This window comes from Strix uralensis, chromosome 5 (genome assembly GCF_047716275.1).
Source record: "Strix uralensis isolate ZFMK-TIS-50842 chromosome 5, bStrUra1, whole genome shotgun sequence".
NCBI lineage: Eukaryota > Metazoa > Chordata > Aves > Strigiformes > Strigidae > Strix > Strix uralensis.
In genome coordinates, this window is record NC_133976.1 from 15,005,902 (window position 1) to 15,021,616 (window position 15,715).

Consider the following 15,715-nt stretch of genomic DNA (forward strand, 5'->3'; position numbering starts at 1 on the left):
TGAGCAGTGTCCTGGGAGAGGAAGCATGGTGATTTTAGCAATTATCTGTCATGTGTTTAACTCCAAACCAGTAATTTATCTTTTTTGCCTGGCTGACAAGGCACTTCAGAAGAAGGTGAGATGGACCTGACTACTGACAACGTGTAGGTCAGTGTGGATGGCATAGGAGGTCATTGAGGGGCTTGTGAGTGAGGCCAGGACCAGTTAATACTGTGATGAAGAAGATAGTGCTGTGAGAGGGATATAGAGAACATTAGGTCAATGGGAATGTTTGGGCATAAACTACAAATACATAGGAAACCAGATTTCTTTTAGCACAAGTTGTTCTATGCAGTTTGCAGGAGTTGGTCATTAATGGATCCTGATTTGTATATTGTATTTGAGTGTGCCTACTGTGTCTTATTTTTACCTACTACCCTTCTTTATCTCAGCACAAATTTGGAGTAGACTGCTAACTTATCTGTTAGGTTACCATAGAGAGCAGCAGACAGTAGCAAAGGTCTGAATTTGGACTCATAGTGGTTTCTAAGCCTGCATACTTCATACTGCAGCTGCAGTGGTATAACATTTGGAAGTTGGATATCCCTCCTAATTTCTTAGCAAAATCTATACCATGGTGGAGCACGTTGGGGGAAGCAGAGAAGGAACTTCCTTGTGGGTAAGATTAGTCATTTATTCGTGTATTCTACTTCTAGGTCTGGTTGAAGATGTGTTATCTCCTTAGAAACAGCCAGCAATAACTAAATATTCAGATTACTTTGATACATGTATTTATGCTGTGTATTAAGCTGCATATATTTTTTCAGATTTGTGTGTAGATACATGTGTGTACGTATCCACACGCTCACACACAGAGGAGTTCTCTATTTGAAGGACATCTAGAGTATGCCGTTAAAATGTCAGTTTCCATCAGTAGTTTTCCAAATAACCTAAATATCATATAGAGAAGACGAGAGTGCTCAGAGCAGTAGTAGAAAGCAGAAATTTAGCAAAATGTACAATTTTTTTAGTAAAATCTTCCTGTTTTCTCCTCTCTTCCCCCTGTAAATCCCCTCCCCCAATTTAAAGAAAAAAAAGTAAAAAAAAAAAAAAGTAAAAAAAAGATTGTAGGCAGGGAAGCTAGGTAGGAAAGCTCAGTTTGTTGGCTCTGTGACAGTTCAGGACAGTAGTTTTCACACAGGATTTGTGGATGATGATGCACAGTACTGATAGGTGCATTTTTACTTAGAAATTTCTCCTGTATAGACTGTGCGAGGGCATAGGTGTATCAGCTTTTCTTAGGTCTGTTCTTGTGGATTTCTTTGTGGTAAGGGTAGTTCCCATGACCACAGATTAAAATTGTTGGCCTGTAAATCTGAAGGAAGGCATGACAAGAATTGCTTTTGCTAATGATTGCAAAACATGTATACACATATGATGTAATTGGGGGAAGGGAAGAGTAGAGTGTTTAGATTGCATGCTCAATAAAAGGCAGTTTATGCAAAGAAGATGGTTTTAAGTGTTTGCTCTCAGAATTCAGTTTTTCCCTTTTTCCAGTGTATGTAGCAGGCATGATTTGGTGTCTCTCAATTTTAAGGTACGTAACTGTGTTCCCGTGTGCTATATTGAGTAGCAGCACTTCAAATATGTTGTTATCCACCTCCCCTGATAAAGAAGGAATTTTTAAGGAGGGCACCAGCACACCTTGTAGACTATTCTTTCTGGTGTAGTAAGAAAATCAAACAACACTACTTTTTGGCCATCTGTCTTTATTAGTTGAGAGGACTTGTATAAACAAATAACACCAAGATCAGCAGGAGTCAGCAGAGGTCTGAAAGCAGTAGTACGATCTTGGAAATCTTTGCATCTTGCCCAAAAGACCTAGTAGTTAGTTTCAGAGTCATTCTGTGTGACTCTGGAGCCAACCTGGACCCACAGTAGCATGAATTTTCTACTGGGAGGAAATGAAAGTTGGAGTTTAAGTTTGGGCTTAGTGCTGTATGAGTACAGGTAGATTGCTTTTACATTCAAACTGACTCAAAGTTACTGCCAGATCAACATTGTGTGCTGGTTGAATCATTTTTATCTGTAAATCTGAGAACTCTTCTCTATCCTTCTTCTTCCTTGGTCCATGCAAGTGGAAAGTTGACTGTACAGATCACTTTGTTTCAGCAATTTCATCTGTTTGTACCAGTAAGCTTCAAGTTAATGCCATTAGATTTGAACACATCCCTTAAAAATGAATCTTTATGTATACGGTGTGTATTCTGATACTAAAATACTGCTCCAGGAGATTGTTACTAATTTTTTGCCTGTATTTAAAGGGTGTGAGGCAGTGGGTTTACCAGTGCTCTTAGTTTAGCAAAAGAGAACCTCTCCTGTACTTGAGCTCAGGAGAAATAAGCTCTGCTTAAACATGGGGTGAACTGCCTTTTTCTCCCTAAATTGGGAAGCACAGGCTGTAACTTTCCAGCTGTTCCAGAACGATAATTATTCTTAGACATTAAAGTTACTCAATTTACTAAGTATGAGTAAATGACCACTTTCACCTTCTAAATATTTTGTAATATGTATTTAAAGTTGTATCGTTTTGCTTTTAAGGAAAGAGAGTTGGCATATATAGATAGGTTAGAAGGTTTTGATTAATTTTTTTCCCTGTAGTTATGTATATTTTGTATATAGACCTTATGAAGATGCAGAGCAGGTACAGTATAGAGATGGTAATTTGGTTAGTATATTAATCTTTCTGCAGTGACATTAGTTAAGGACTTTGATGTAAAGTTGCATGCATCGGTATAAAATCTAAATAATTATTTATCTGAAACCAGCACTGTTTCCTCTCATGAAATAGCCTAATTATAGGCTAATCTAATTATAATTAGATTCTTCTCCCTTAAACTTCTGCTCTGTGTTTAGAGAGGCCCTGGTAAGTCTCTCTGTAGAAGCATTGATGAAATCCCCAAGTCTTAAAACATCTAAACTATGCAACTATGCAACTGTGGGTTTTTTTCATCTTGTAATTGTTGACGGGTGGTGACTGATAGAGGCAATTGCTAGAAAAAGTTATTGAAGAACTTCAGGTGTACATTGAAGTCATAAAAACAGGAACAAAAAGACACTATATTTTTGTAATGCTTAGTGATGTGAGAAACTTGAACTGATTTAGCGATCAACTTACACAAAACGCTACACTAATTTTAGTATGTGAAAAATTCGTAGATTTGAGCTAAGAAATAATCTAATTGTAAGCTTAATTCATGATTTCACTGATGTCCCTTTGTAAATTAGAAAATAAGTGTTGTATTGCACCTTGTTTTCAATTCTATTCCTAACTTTTATAGTGGATTTTTTTCCTTTTAAATGCTTTTTGTCTTCAGTATCTATCACATGAAAACAGAATCTGGAAATTGATTTATGGGGAAGGAAACACAAGGAACAGTGACAATGCCTGTGTAAAAAGCTGTCAGATGTACTAAGAATAGTAAAAACAATTTCATTATTTTTTTCCCTTCTTTGTTTTTTGTTGTGTTAGGGGTAAATGTGGATTAAGAAAAACCCCCAAACAAATGAAAAAAATATACTACTATCTTGCTGTATTAATTTCTCTTCATGATTTTTTTTATCATTAGGGCAAAAAACTTGTTACTGGTGCTTCCACCACCTCTTATCTTAGATTTTTTGCATCTGTGCACCCGGATGAGAGTTTTAGTATTCTTAAATATACAGCATAGGTTCTAGCAGGCAACTTAGTCCTACTTCCCTCTCCCTTCATAGAAAGGGTTAAATGTCTTGCAGAGGTGAGCTCCCAATGTAGCATATAACCATGTGAGTTGTACCTTTCCTGGTACAGCAAGTACTGTCTGGTTTCTTCTGGCTTGGAAGGTATGCTCAATGATTAATAAAAATGAAGGTAAGTCAGAGCTCTCTGATTGTATTTATATTGTTACTTTCTGTTTGGATATAAGTACTGGGAACTCACTTTCTGAATCTGTAAAAAAAAAATGAAAGTAGAAGTAGTTAAATGTTTTTAAAAAACTATTTTTCCTACCTTAGGAAAAAAAAAAAACAAACAACAAAAAGAATCTTACATGGAAAATGCCATGGAAGAACTTGTCTGGACTCTTGACACTTAGAGGATGATTGATAGCTGGGATTATGAAACCTTGTTGGAGTCATCTGGACAGTTTGGCTAGACTTAAAGTTCTTATTTTTCAAGTGTACGTTCTGTCTAGGTGATCTATCATCTGCTTGTTTCCTGAAACTGTTCTGTATAGCTCTTGATGGTCCTACAAGAAGCAAGAGGAAAGAGGGAAAAAAGACATGCTGGTAAAGTAGGTCTGGAGATCCTTTCTGCCAACATCTGAATGCAACTAGATTTTGTTTTGACCCTGTAGGATTAGGTTAAAAAATACTGATGTAATTACAGGAGATTACCCATTTAACTTCTGAATCAAGAGGTGAGCCCTCTGTATTTGGGGTTTTTTCCTTCTTTGTGTACTAGTGAAAAAGTTTTTTCTTCTGCTGTCACACAATTGATCTTGGAGCACATGGCAGAAAGGAAACATGTGGTCTTCGTTAGACCACAGAATAATGTTGTGTAAGTGATACCTCAGGGATAATATGTAAGTTATTTTCTGTTGTTTAATGCATAAATGATGTTCTTTGTACAAAGACACACAGATGAATAATTTGGATTGTATTGTGCTCTTCTGTTGTTAGAGCACAAATAATTTAAAAAACCAGTTCTGGTATCATAAACAAAATAGGTAATAAGTATGGTGAGGCTTCAAATATTTTAGAGTTGATATGGCTACTAAGTCAAAAAGCTCCTGTGTATTCTCTAGAGAGAAAAAGAACTGCCATAGAAAATGTAAACCAATGTGTTTGAATGGTAAAGTGGGAAGTTTCTTGCAGGAGATTGATCTTGCACAAGATAAATGCTTTAACCAGGTGGAACAAAAAGTTTTTTGTTTTCTAAGGTTAAAATCAGGTTATTAGGGCAAGATAAACTTTTTAACTGCAATTCAATAAAAGCAAAATTTTTTTCAAATAAGGAACGGGTTTTCATATAACGAAACTGCTGGTAGGGTGATAATGAAGAAAATCTCATGGATCTAGGAAATTGCCAGAATTCTTTCAAAGCTTACAGTGTATTATCACTAAAAGAATAGAGTGGGCCCTAACAAAATTGGAGGTTCTCTACTGTTGAGTTTAAGGTATAGTAGATGAGCTACTTTGCCCAGTGAAGAGCTGATCATTGAACTGTGGACCAGCAGTTTTTGTATAGTGCCTTTTAATTATATGACCCTGAAATTGGACAAACCAGTGTGGCCTTTCTAACTTTCAAATTCATGTACAGCTTGAAGAAAGACTTTCTTCCACAGTAAGTTTTGTATAATCTCCTTGTATTATAGAAAGACTATTCCCTAACACCCTTCTTTCCAGTCTTCCTGGACAGTTATTTAAATGAAAGGCACCTATGAAAACAGTTTCTTAGAAGGCCATGGGTGACAGATTGGGTTCTGAAAGAATAATGACTTAATGCCAAAATTGGAAAGTACTGTATCATGGTAGCATATAGTATTTTATGACTCATCTAAAATACCAAACTTCAAAGGATAAGCAATCACTTTTAAGATGGATAAGGGAAAAAGTTCCCCCATGGTTACACTATTTTCTGTTCTGAATTTACCAGATTTTGTAGTATAATCCTATAAAAATATTGGGATTATTTTAGTGTGCCATGTCAGAAGTGGAAGCTATCATGACAGAAGATAATATTTCTCTTCATTCCAAATCTGACATCACTGTGGTGTTCATCATTGGATGGCCTATAAGGTCACAGTTCTGTTAATCAGTGGGCATAGTGTAATCAATTTATCCTGGGTCTCCCCCCACTCCCATCATGGGAATTTGTTGAGGATGGCTACTCATAAATAATGAACTGTGTTTGGATTAACTTGTCTGTGTAGGTATTGCGAGCTGGTGACTACCTCGATTCTTCCATACTTAATTATGGTCAGAGGAAAAGCATTGGAAGGTTTTGTGCATGCGTGTGTGTGGTCAAAACCTGAAATCTTAAGGTGGTAAAAAATGAGGTAGTATTACAATCATATTCTGCATCCTTTTAGAAACAACTTCTGTTCAATGCTGTGTGGCAAAATAAATTTGAGTTCCTCAAGTCTCATTCAGTGTAGATTAGTCTCTTAGAATTTTTGAGTGAATTCTCATTAAGGCTTAAAGATGTATTTCAATAGCTTGCAGTAGGGTAAGAAGTTTATCTTGGCTCTGTTCCTCCCCCGCCTTCTTTTTCCTTGCAAGAGTGTGATGTATTTGCTTGGTCAGAGATGATGGCATTAATTGGGCCACGCATTAGCAATTAATTTTCTATCTATACATAGCTCTAAAAAGATATACATAGCTCTCTTGTCTTTTTCTGCATTACTTAAAAAAAAAAAAAGCCTCAGATTTCACATTATTCTCAGATTTGGTAACCACATCTCTTCATTCTGTGTTGCCAGTGAAGGTCACTTGAATATATATGCTGACTGGGTAACCTCAGTTGTTTTCTCTAAGTGTGCAGATGTCATAGCTCATGAGGCAGCTGTCTAAGGCTGGTTCTTCATCAGTCTCCTGGGCATTTTTGCCTACATTAATTTCCAGTTGTTACTCTACCTGGTCAGAAGTGTTTACAGAAAATGGCATTAAGAAAAATTACACCACCACCACAAGCAACTTTAAGCGTGAGAAATGTCGATCTAAGTGAGGATCTTGATCGCAGGCACTGGTGTCCAGTATGTCTTTCAGACCTACTTTGAAACACTAAAACTGTTTTTTAGAATTTTCTAATAACAAGGATGAAATCTTTATTACAGTAATGATTTGTTAGCATAGGTGAAACCGCAGTTGGTAGTGGAACAACCCTTAACCTGTGATAGCCAGTTTACCTGGACTAAAAAATTTGATGGTTTCCTTTCAATTATTGGGTAGGAATTAATATCATCAATTTTTTACTTTTACAGAAGAGAACTAAATGGTAAGCTGATGTTTCCTCTAAGTTGTAGATGAGGTCATTCAAGGTTCTACCCTACGAGTAAACTATATGGTGACAGAATGAGTGCTCACTTAAACTGTAAGAGGGGCTTGGGGTTTCTTTTATGCCTGCCTAAAAATATTCTATACCTGCTTTTGGTTTAACAGGTTTTTCTTGCTGCTTATTCTTGGAAAATCGTATGTTTTTTCCATAATTTTATGCACAGCTAGTGATACAGTTTCATGTTTGTGGTATTTGATAAGAAAATACTTAGTGTTTAAATGAAGAAAGCAAGATATCCCAACAGCTAGTTGGCCTGATTGCTTTCCAGTTCGTTGTGCTTGGTGACACATGTAATGGGACCAAAACACAATTTCTACTGTCTAGAGGGAGAATGAACTGTAGAAGGTTTAGACACCTAAGATCATGCCAAGATGTTTGATGTTAATTGCCAGACTTCAGCAGTGAGATAAAATTAAGAAGTTAGATGAAGTCTTGGTGCCAGTTCATACCTTTGAGATGCCCTGTAGATGCCACTTCATCATCCTGAAGATACTGACTTGATCAATAATAGGATAAATTCAGATTTAAGTCCACATTGGTTTTCTGAAGTCCTTTTTATAAGTACCCCATTTTTTACAGGAGGCTTGTTGTTTTTTTTTTTCTTGGCAATCCAGTGTTTGGCAAGGATGAGTGTGTTAAAATATGTTGATCTCAAAACTGTTGGGCTTTTGTAGACTACAGCTAAGATACTACATTTTGTCAGATGGGAGGAGCGTATTTATTAGGCACTGTATGTGCTTCATTGCAAAGTGATCTGTGTTCTTACAATTTCAACATTTTGGAAGGAGTTTGCAATTATTCATAATGCAGGTATTGAAAATAGGGGTATTTTGCTTCAATTACCTAGTCACTTCTGGAAAACCGTGTCTATATTAGGCTATAAAAATGCAGTAGTTTGCTAATCTGTGAATAGAGACAGCTGAGGTGCTATGCACATCTTCTCCTATACTTGGTTGGGAGTTCTACCCTTCTCCAGAAGAGGAGTGGGAGACTAGTAGTAACTACCATACAGGTAGGATTGTTGTATTCACTTGTGCAAATCAAGCAGATTGTAGCTTTGCTCTACAATTAAAAACTACTACTGATTCTTTTTAGTTTACTACTTAAAAAAAATAAAATCACTTCTAGAAGTGGCACTTGATAGGTATGGTATCTTCTGATGGTGATCTGTTAAAATGAGATAGAAATTGTTTCATATCAATGTTGTGAATCATTAGCATGATTTTGGTTTAAAAAAATACTGAGTGGAAGTTATGACACTGTTTCTTTTGACATCCTTAGCTTTGTACTGTGGATGTTGAAAGTTGGTTTTTTTAAAGTGCAAAACAAAAGTGAACAATGCTCTGTAAGAAATACTTGAAAAATTCTGTAACCAGGTTTCTGTTGAAAGGTACAGCAGCTGGGCTCTGACAACATAGAGCAGTAGGCAAATGTAGTTCACATTCAGTAAGTCTGCCATAAAGTGAATCTTTGTTACCTCACTGAATGTGATAAATAATTTTTTTGATCACCTATTTAAATGATAGTAATTTTGTCCATTTGTAATTATTTGAAGTTCAGGCCTTAAGATTGTCACATTCTTAAAATAATTGTATTTGAAGTTAACAACTCTTACAGAAGATTGAATGTTTTCTTTTTGTTTGTGTAAAATAAAACCGATGAAATCATTGTGACAGATAAAAGTGATTATTTAAAAAAAAAAAGTAATGTAATATTGCCTGGTTTTAAAACAAACTGACTCCATCTTCTGCTTTTTTGTTGTGTTTTGGTTTTTTTTAACAGGGTTTGTGGATGCACTTAGATGTTTGCAATGAGCACTGTGGCTGGCATGCCCCAGTGTTTTGGATACCAATGCATAGGACTCCGTAGTAATCGAATTTATCAGAAACGAACGTCATGAGCATAGTGATCCCATTGGGGGTTGATACAGCAGATACTTCTTATTTGGAAATGGCTGCAGGCTCAGAGTAAGTATGTGAACATAATTTGTAAGTTTTCTTATCTCTTTTTTTATTATTATTATTTTTCCCTAGTGTGTATTTTTTGAATACAGTTGGATAGGACTTTGGTGTCTCCTTAGTTTTGTTGAATCTTTAATTACTTAAAGTAATAACTGTCACTTTATTCTTAAGTCAGTTCCTTCCTCTTCAGGGAGTGCAAAGGAGAAAAGCTAAACTGTTCTACAGATACATATTTTTCTTGCTTATCAGACTGAGAAATAACAGATGCTGCCTGGTTTGTTTCTCATGCTTAAAGTATTTTGCCATTTCAGTTTCCTTTTAACTACATGTAAAAAAATATTTTCAGTTTCCCATGTTAGAAAGGTAAATTAATTTGGTGTCATAGATTGCATGAAAGTAATAGTAATTAGACAAGGGTGCCTTTATTTCGGAAAGTTGACGGCATAGCTTAATTGTCTAATACCATGTCTTCAGAAAGGTATTTTCTATTGAAAAGCTAGTAGAAATTCAGTTGTTAATGATTCATTTCAGTTAGTAACTGTGTATAAATGTTTACAAAGAGCGAATGAAATCCTGATTTGCAAGAAACTCTTCCTTTGCATGAAATAAGCATAGTGAATTTCTGGGTTTTGGGGTGCAGGGTTTGTGGGGTTTTGGGGGGGCGGGTTTGTTTGTTTTGGGAGGGGGTTGTTTGGTTTGTTTTTTTGCTGTGTGTTGGGTTTTTTTTTCCTTTAGTGGTGTTGGAATCTAGAGTATCAATAGGCTAGAGTTTAGGTGTTGTTGATCTCTGGTGATTTTTCCTGTCAAACAAACATCTTCCCATGTGTGTAGTATCAACCTGGCTGTCGAATGTTATGAGAGGAGAAATAGCACTTTGGACAACTTAGTTCTTTGAGAGGTAAAAGACCAAGGTGGTGTTACAAGTACTTCCACCAGTGTACTTGGGTACATCATCCTGCTGAGCTCTGTATGTTTCAGAATAGTATCTGGATTTTTTTTTTCCCCGCGCTGTCGGTTTTGCATTAGTAGCATATATGACAGGTGAGCTTTTTGAGAAGAGGTGGGTGTCAAAAGATGCTAAAGCTTAAATATCAAAAGAGTTTGTGTAAGCCACTGTGAATCTTGTATACTTCTTTGCATATACATGTGGGGAAAAAAAACCCAGTTAATTTCTTAGATCTAATAAAAATTGTTAAATTCATCATTTGTATTAAATTGGGTTTTGGTTTGTTTGTTTTAACCGCTTGAGATGCTGTTACTCTTTGCCTTCCTCTGAGCCTTTCTGTAATAACGTTAAAGATTTTCCCTATCTTTGGTTATCACAAAAATACATTTGCTTGTTTTAGATACTGAAGCAATGGGTTAGACTTATTTTACATACATGCTTGAAATCTTGCGTAAATCAAAAATAAACTTCATAAAGTGGTCCTTCATTTAACAGGTGCATTGAATAACTAACATGAATTTAAATAGCTTACATGCAGTCTTTGCTTGAGTGCGTGTGCTAAATAATATTACTCCATTTAAGAAGCAAATGGCTTTCCTTCCAAACTTTGAAAGAAATGGTATGCACTGAGAGCAGAAATCTTGAGCAGTTTTTTAAAGGGAGGTTTCTCTGTTTCTCTCTATGCTTTCAGTTAAGTATGAGGCTATTCTAACTTTGCACCATTTATCTGAGGAAAACCAAAAATTTGCAGTTTGAAGCTTTTTTCACATTAAATTTTTGAAGTTGTTTTGTTGATCTTTCATATCATAAAGTTTTCTGCACCAAGGAAACTAGTGTTTAACTTGAGTGACCCCGTTCACAGCTCTTTTCATTATCTTTTCCTGTGGTTTTCTCTTCTGTTTAGAGAAGATACTGATTCCCCAGGTTGCTGACATTCCTTGCAGACACAGCATGCCATGCTGAATTTTAAATAAATAAATATGGTTGACAGTATAAACAAGATAGAGTTCACAGTGTGTTCTTTGCTTGATACTGTGGCATGGTGATCCAGTTAGGAACTGCTTTTCTTCAGATGTTAAGTGACTGTTAACAATTAGATTAATTCTTGTATTGACCTTAGAGCAGCCTTCCAGTACTTGCAGGGGGCCTACAGGAAAGATGGGGAGGGACTCTTTGTCAGGCGGTGTAGAGATGGGATAAGGGGAAACGCTTTTAAACTGAAAGGGGGTAGATTTAGATCAGGTATAAAGAAGTTCTTTACTGTGAGAGTGGTGAGGCACTGGAACAGGTTGCCCAGAGAAGCTGTGGCTGCCCCCTCCCTGTCAGTGTTCAAGGCCAGGTTGGACGGGGCTTTTGAGCAACCTGGTCTAGTGGAAGGTGTCCCTGCCCATGGCAGGGGGATTGGAACTAGATGATCTTTAAGGTCCCTTCTAATCCAAACCGTGCTATGAGTCTATGATCTCACCGTACCGATGGTGAAAAACTGTGTAGTTGCATGATTGGCTTACACTGATTTAAAAGCCGTGTCACTGTCTAACATGGTGTGATAGGAAGGTGTGTCCCTAATTTACCAGCATACGCAGTTTGTAAACCTTTTCTGTCACTATGTGACTTACATGGCCTTTATATGTTTTCTTCTGGAGAGTAGCATGTTGAATATAGGTTGTATTGATAGTGATCATAGATTGTCTTTGAGCAAGTTCTGGGGTTTTCCCAAGAGGGAGGAGTTGGGATTTCTTCACTGTGACTTTCAGGTCTGATATTGCTTCATCAGTTGCTGAAGCATGAGCATGAGCAGACACAAGGACGGGGGAATGGCAAACCTGGTTATGTAGGAAGAGCAGACCAGGAAAAGACTCAGCTTAGTGCAGTCTGTTAGGGCTGAGAGATTTTTTCCTTATGCTTCAAACTAAGGGATAAGCCTATTGAAAAGAGAGACAGTTGATGTGATCATAATTTAACATTATTTTAATTGTGACAAATGGCTGTGTGGAGAGTAGCTCTTACTAAAAGGTTTGAATGTCTTAAAAATTGGGTGAAATAGTCTATATTCTATGTTACCTTGTACCTAAGTGAGCTCTCCAGTGGTGGATTGATCTTCATAGTGCCGTAGTAGTTAGAACACATGTATGTTTTGCCTTTGTTAAAAGGCTTACTGAAGATGAATATGCCTGACTTCCTACTCTTAAAGACCTTGTAGTAGTAAGCAGAGCCAGCCATTTTGGAAGGTTCAAAATGTGCTTCCCGATTAAAGAGAGCATTAGTCTAGCTGAGAGCATGAGTATAAATTACACATTAGGAAATGCCATTGATGGTACTGCTCTCCTGTTTTTAATAGCTGTATATGGTTTTTTTTAGAGAGAAGACCTGTATAATGAACCTAACCATGACATTATATGAATCACTGTATTGAGTTCAGTATCCAGGAGAAAAGATCATGAACATTGTTGTAGTCTTAAATAAATGAAAACCTATCCTCCTATGACTGTTGAAACAGATTTTTATTTTTTTTAAAAAGTATTTTAGGACAGTGGGAAGCTTGCCAATTCCTACAGATGGTATTGGGCCAGCCTGTACTTGCAGGGCCTGCTTCGAGATGCTTAGGTAGCAGAACCCACTCTGGTACAGAAGTAGTGCTCAGTTCTTTGTCTAGGTAGTGAAGCCCATCAGTTGTGTTTCGTTAGATGAGGTGTCTTGAAATAGAAAATACTGTTTTTCATACAGAATATATTGCGTTCCTTTATCTGAGCTGACCTTCAGCCAGTTACTGCTCAGGTGTGCTGGTGCAAAGGGAAACGAAACCTGAATTCCTTGAAAATTAGACCTGTCAGACTGGCATATGGCAGATTGCTGCTGAAGTATGCTTGGAAGCAAGAGGTTTCATTTAGAGTTTTGACAAATGTTTTCAGGAAGTACTGTTAGCTTAGTTTTTGTAGCCTGAAGCTTGGATACCCTCCTGCCTTTGAAAGTTTTAATTTTAGTGAGATTTTTTTTCCCATTTGAATACCTACATTTTTATAGAAGTGGTTGATGGCACCAAATTCGAAGGCCTGATTGAATTTTGGGTGTTTGACAAAAACAGCTCTTTTTTTTTTTTTTTTTTTTTTAATTACATGGCCAGAGACAAAACAGTATTTAAAAGGAATGGGGTAGAGGGGACAGGAATTGTAAAGAAGAATTGACTGTTGCTTAGAATGATAGTTGATTCCCTTAATATAGGTTAACTGTAAGCTTGTAGAGGCTGAGTTTTTCTAAACTGTCTGGTCTCATGTGTTGCTTATTTAATTTTTCACTAATGCCATCTGCTGGCGACATGCAGAATATTTTCAGTTGGCATTGTATTTTTAAATATGAACAGTAGGAAATGACACAGATCATGAGAGTTTTTTCACTTGCAGAACAAAAATTGAGGGGGTTTTAAAAAATACAGTACCTTTTGCTTTTTCTATTAATTTGAGAAAATACTATGTTCTTGTTTTCAAATTACAGGAATGTCTTAAATCCTTGCAGCCTAAGAGCATGGGGGAAACTTTTTTTTGTGGTGATTTTTATTTTGTTCCTTGTGAATACTTTGCACTGTTTTGAATTGGTAACCACAAGACTTAACAAATACATATGATATTTTAGCAAAACATCATGGTCAGTTTATCATGGTAGTATTTGTTTATTTTAGGGCGTGATATTAGGAGTTTGGTCTAACTTCAAATATACTACATTGTAATACAAACATTTCAGTTTTGATGAAAACTAAAAATACCATAAATATCTCCCTTAGTTAGACACTAAGGGTGCAGTTGTTTGAGGTGAAGCTGAAAAGTGTGGTATGCTCAGAAGACTGACAAGCTTAGTAACTCAGTCTGTTACAGAACTGGCTTATGTTCAAAACTACAAGCAAGGAAAACTTCATCGTGTTCTTTCTGATCTGAATGCTTACACTTTTTCTTCCTGAAAACTTGCTTTTTGGGATGCCCATAAGAATGCCAGTGGTGAGATTAGGGTGGATGTCTATAATACAGTGGTTATTGCCTTGCTACTTGTAAAATTTTTTTTAAAATTGATTTTTAAATTAAGTGGTATCTCACGCTTTAATCAGCTGTACAGTTAAATATTTTACCCAGAGATATTCCTTCACAAAACTCTGATTCTGAGATGCCTGTTTGAGAAGAAGGCCTTGACCTTGGGACAAATTAACAGTATAGAGAGTGTGTTTTCTGTTTAAGGTCAGGGTCATACACATGGTGGACAGAAGAGGGGTAACAAGGAATTTGGTGAAGGGCATATTAAAGTGTTGACAGACCTGTCTGCCAAAGATAGAAGGTTGTCTGTAGTTCTGTGGAGAAATGATACTCAATCTGTACTGCTTATGGGATGAGTATCACTCTTCTATTGATTGTAAAGGAAACCTACAATGATTGGTTTCTAGTTTCACTGAGTGCTCCACCACTTCCTTCCCATATTTTTCAGTCTTCTCCACACTGTTTCCCACCCCAGTCTAGGATTTGAGTGGATAAATGGAACAGTAACAGTTACGTTCAAAGCTCTGGTGAGCATCTTCTATAATTTAAAGATGTATTTGTGGCAATCCTGGATAAGGATTTGAAAAAAGCTTTGCTGAAAGCTGATTCTGGTCTAATTTTGTACTTACATTAAAACTTTTTAAATACAAAGATTTAATCGTCTCTGTGTCTCACTTAATTTTCTCTCACCCTTTTCCTGACTTTCCTGGCTCAAGTAAACCTGTGTTTTTTTCCCTGTACTTTGAATCTGTTTTATGAGTATTAAAGTAGTTGGGGATAAATGCATTTGTTTTTTGTATTTTGTTTTTGGAAGCTTAATGCTTCTGCTTCCCACAACTGTTACGCCTCTAAATATTAAACTTGGTTCTCTTAAGTGGTTTATAAATTGCTAGAGTAGGTAGAAATGGATTTAGGGAGTAGGGTGTATTGTCTTGCCTCGTATTTTGCGAGAGATTTAGAATAACTTTTTAATTCTTATAGTCAGTTGATGAAATATGCATGACCTCTCTTTTTAGGACATTTCCATTCTGGTGTCTTTCACTAAGTGCTCCCATGTTGAAGTATCTGGTATTTAGGTCATGGTAATATTTATTTTTAATGAAGGAAACTTTCCTAAATTAATTGTGGCATTGCTGAAGGATGGATTGTACCTGAATTCCCCCCTGTCCTGTATCAGTAAGTCTTCCTGCTCTGAAAACTGAGTGTTTTCCATATACTGAAGCAAACAAGATGACCTAGGTTAAGCATTGAATGCATAGTAAGAGTAACTATGCTACTGCTTGTCCCATTTGATAAATGTTGAAGAACAGCAGTAGAAGCAATACAGTGGTCAAGACCCTTTTGAACTGGAGAAAAGTAAGTTAATTTCTGTCCTGGCCATGATGTATGGATAGTCAATGCCTCATTCATTGGCATTTTGATAGGCTAGATAGTCAGAAGGGTTAACTGGATGACATTAATGGTGTATGATTACTGCCCAAATGCTTTATGTCAGTAAATAGGTAAAAGCAAACCTGTTGGAAAGGCACAGCTTTTCTTCTGTTGTTTTTTTTTTGTCATGGGTTTGAAACTTATAAATTCTGAACTGCTTCTAGAAGATAATTCTAACAAACTGAATAAAATTATTTTCAAGTTGAGAAGTAGTGTGAGAGAATGAATGAGGATTTTTCTGGGTTTATGAGGTAAGGAAGGGCAAGTGTTGTCAGAGTTGGGTTTT

General features: G+C 36.5%; 1 protein-coding gene across 5 annotated transcripts in view; it reads left to right on the plus strand.

The window, feature by feature from the left end:
• Positions 1-15,715, plus strand: part of KMT2E (lysine methyltransferase 2E (inactive)) — a 62,161-nt gene that overhangs the window by 8,259 nt on the left and 38,187 nt on the right. For 4 of the 5 annotated variants that reach the window (XM_074869938.1, XM_074869934.1, XM_074869937.1 and 1 more), the window contains one exon: positions 8,858-9,042. In XM_074869938.1, coding sequence (XP_074726039.1) covers positions 8,972-9,042 — 71 coding nt within the window. In that variant the 5' untranslated portion in view covers positions 8,858-8,971. Of the gene's footprint in view, positions 1-7,265; positions 8,088-8,857; positions 9,043-15,715 lie in introns of those variants that run through there. The other variant, XM_074869936.1, reaches the window with a different exon arrangement.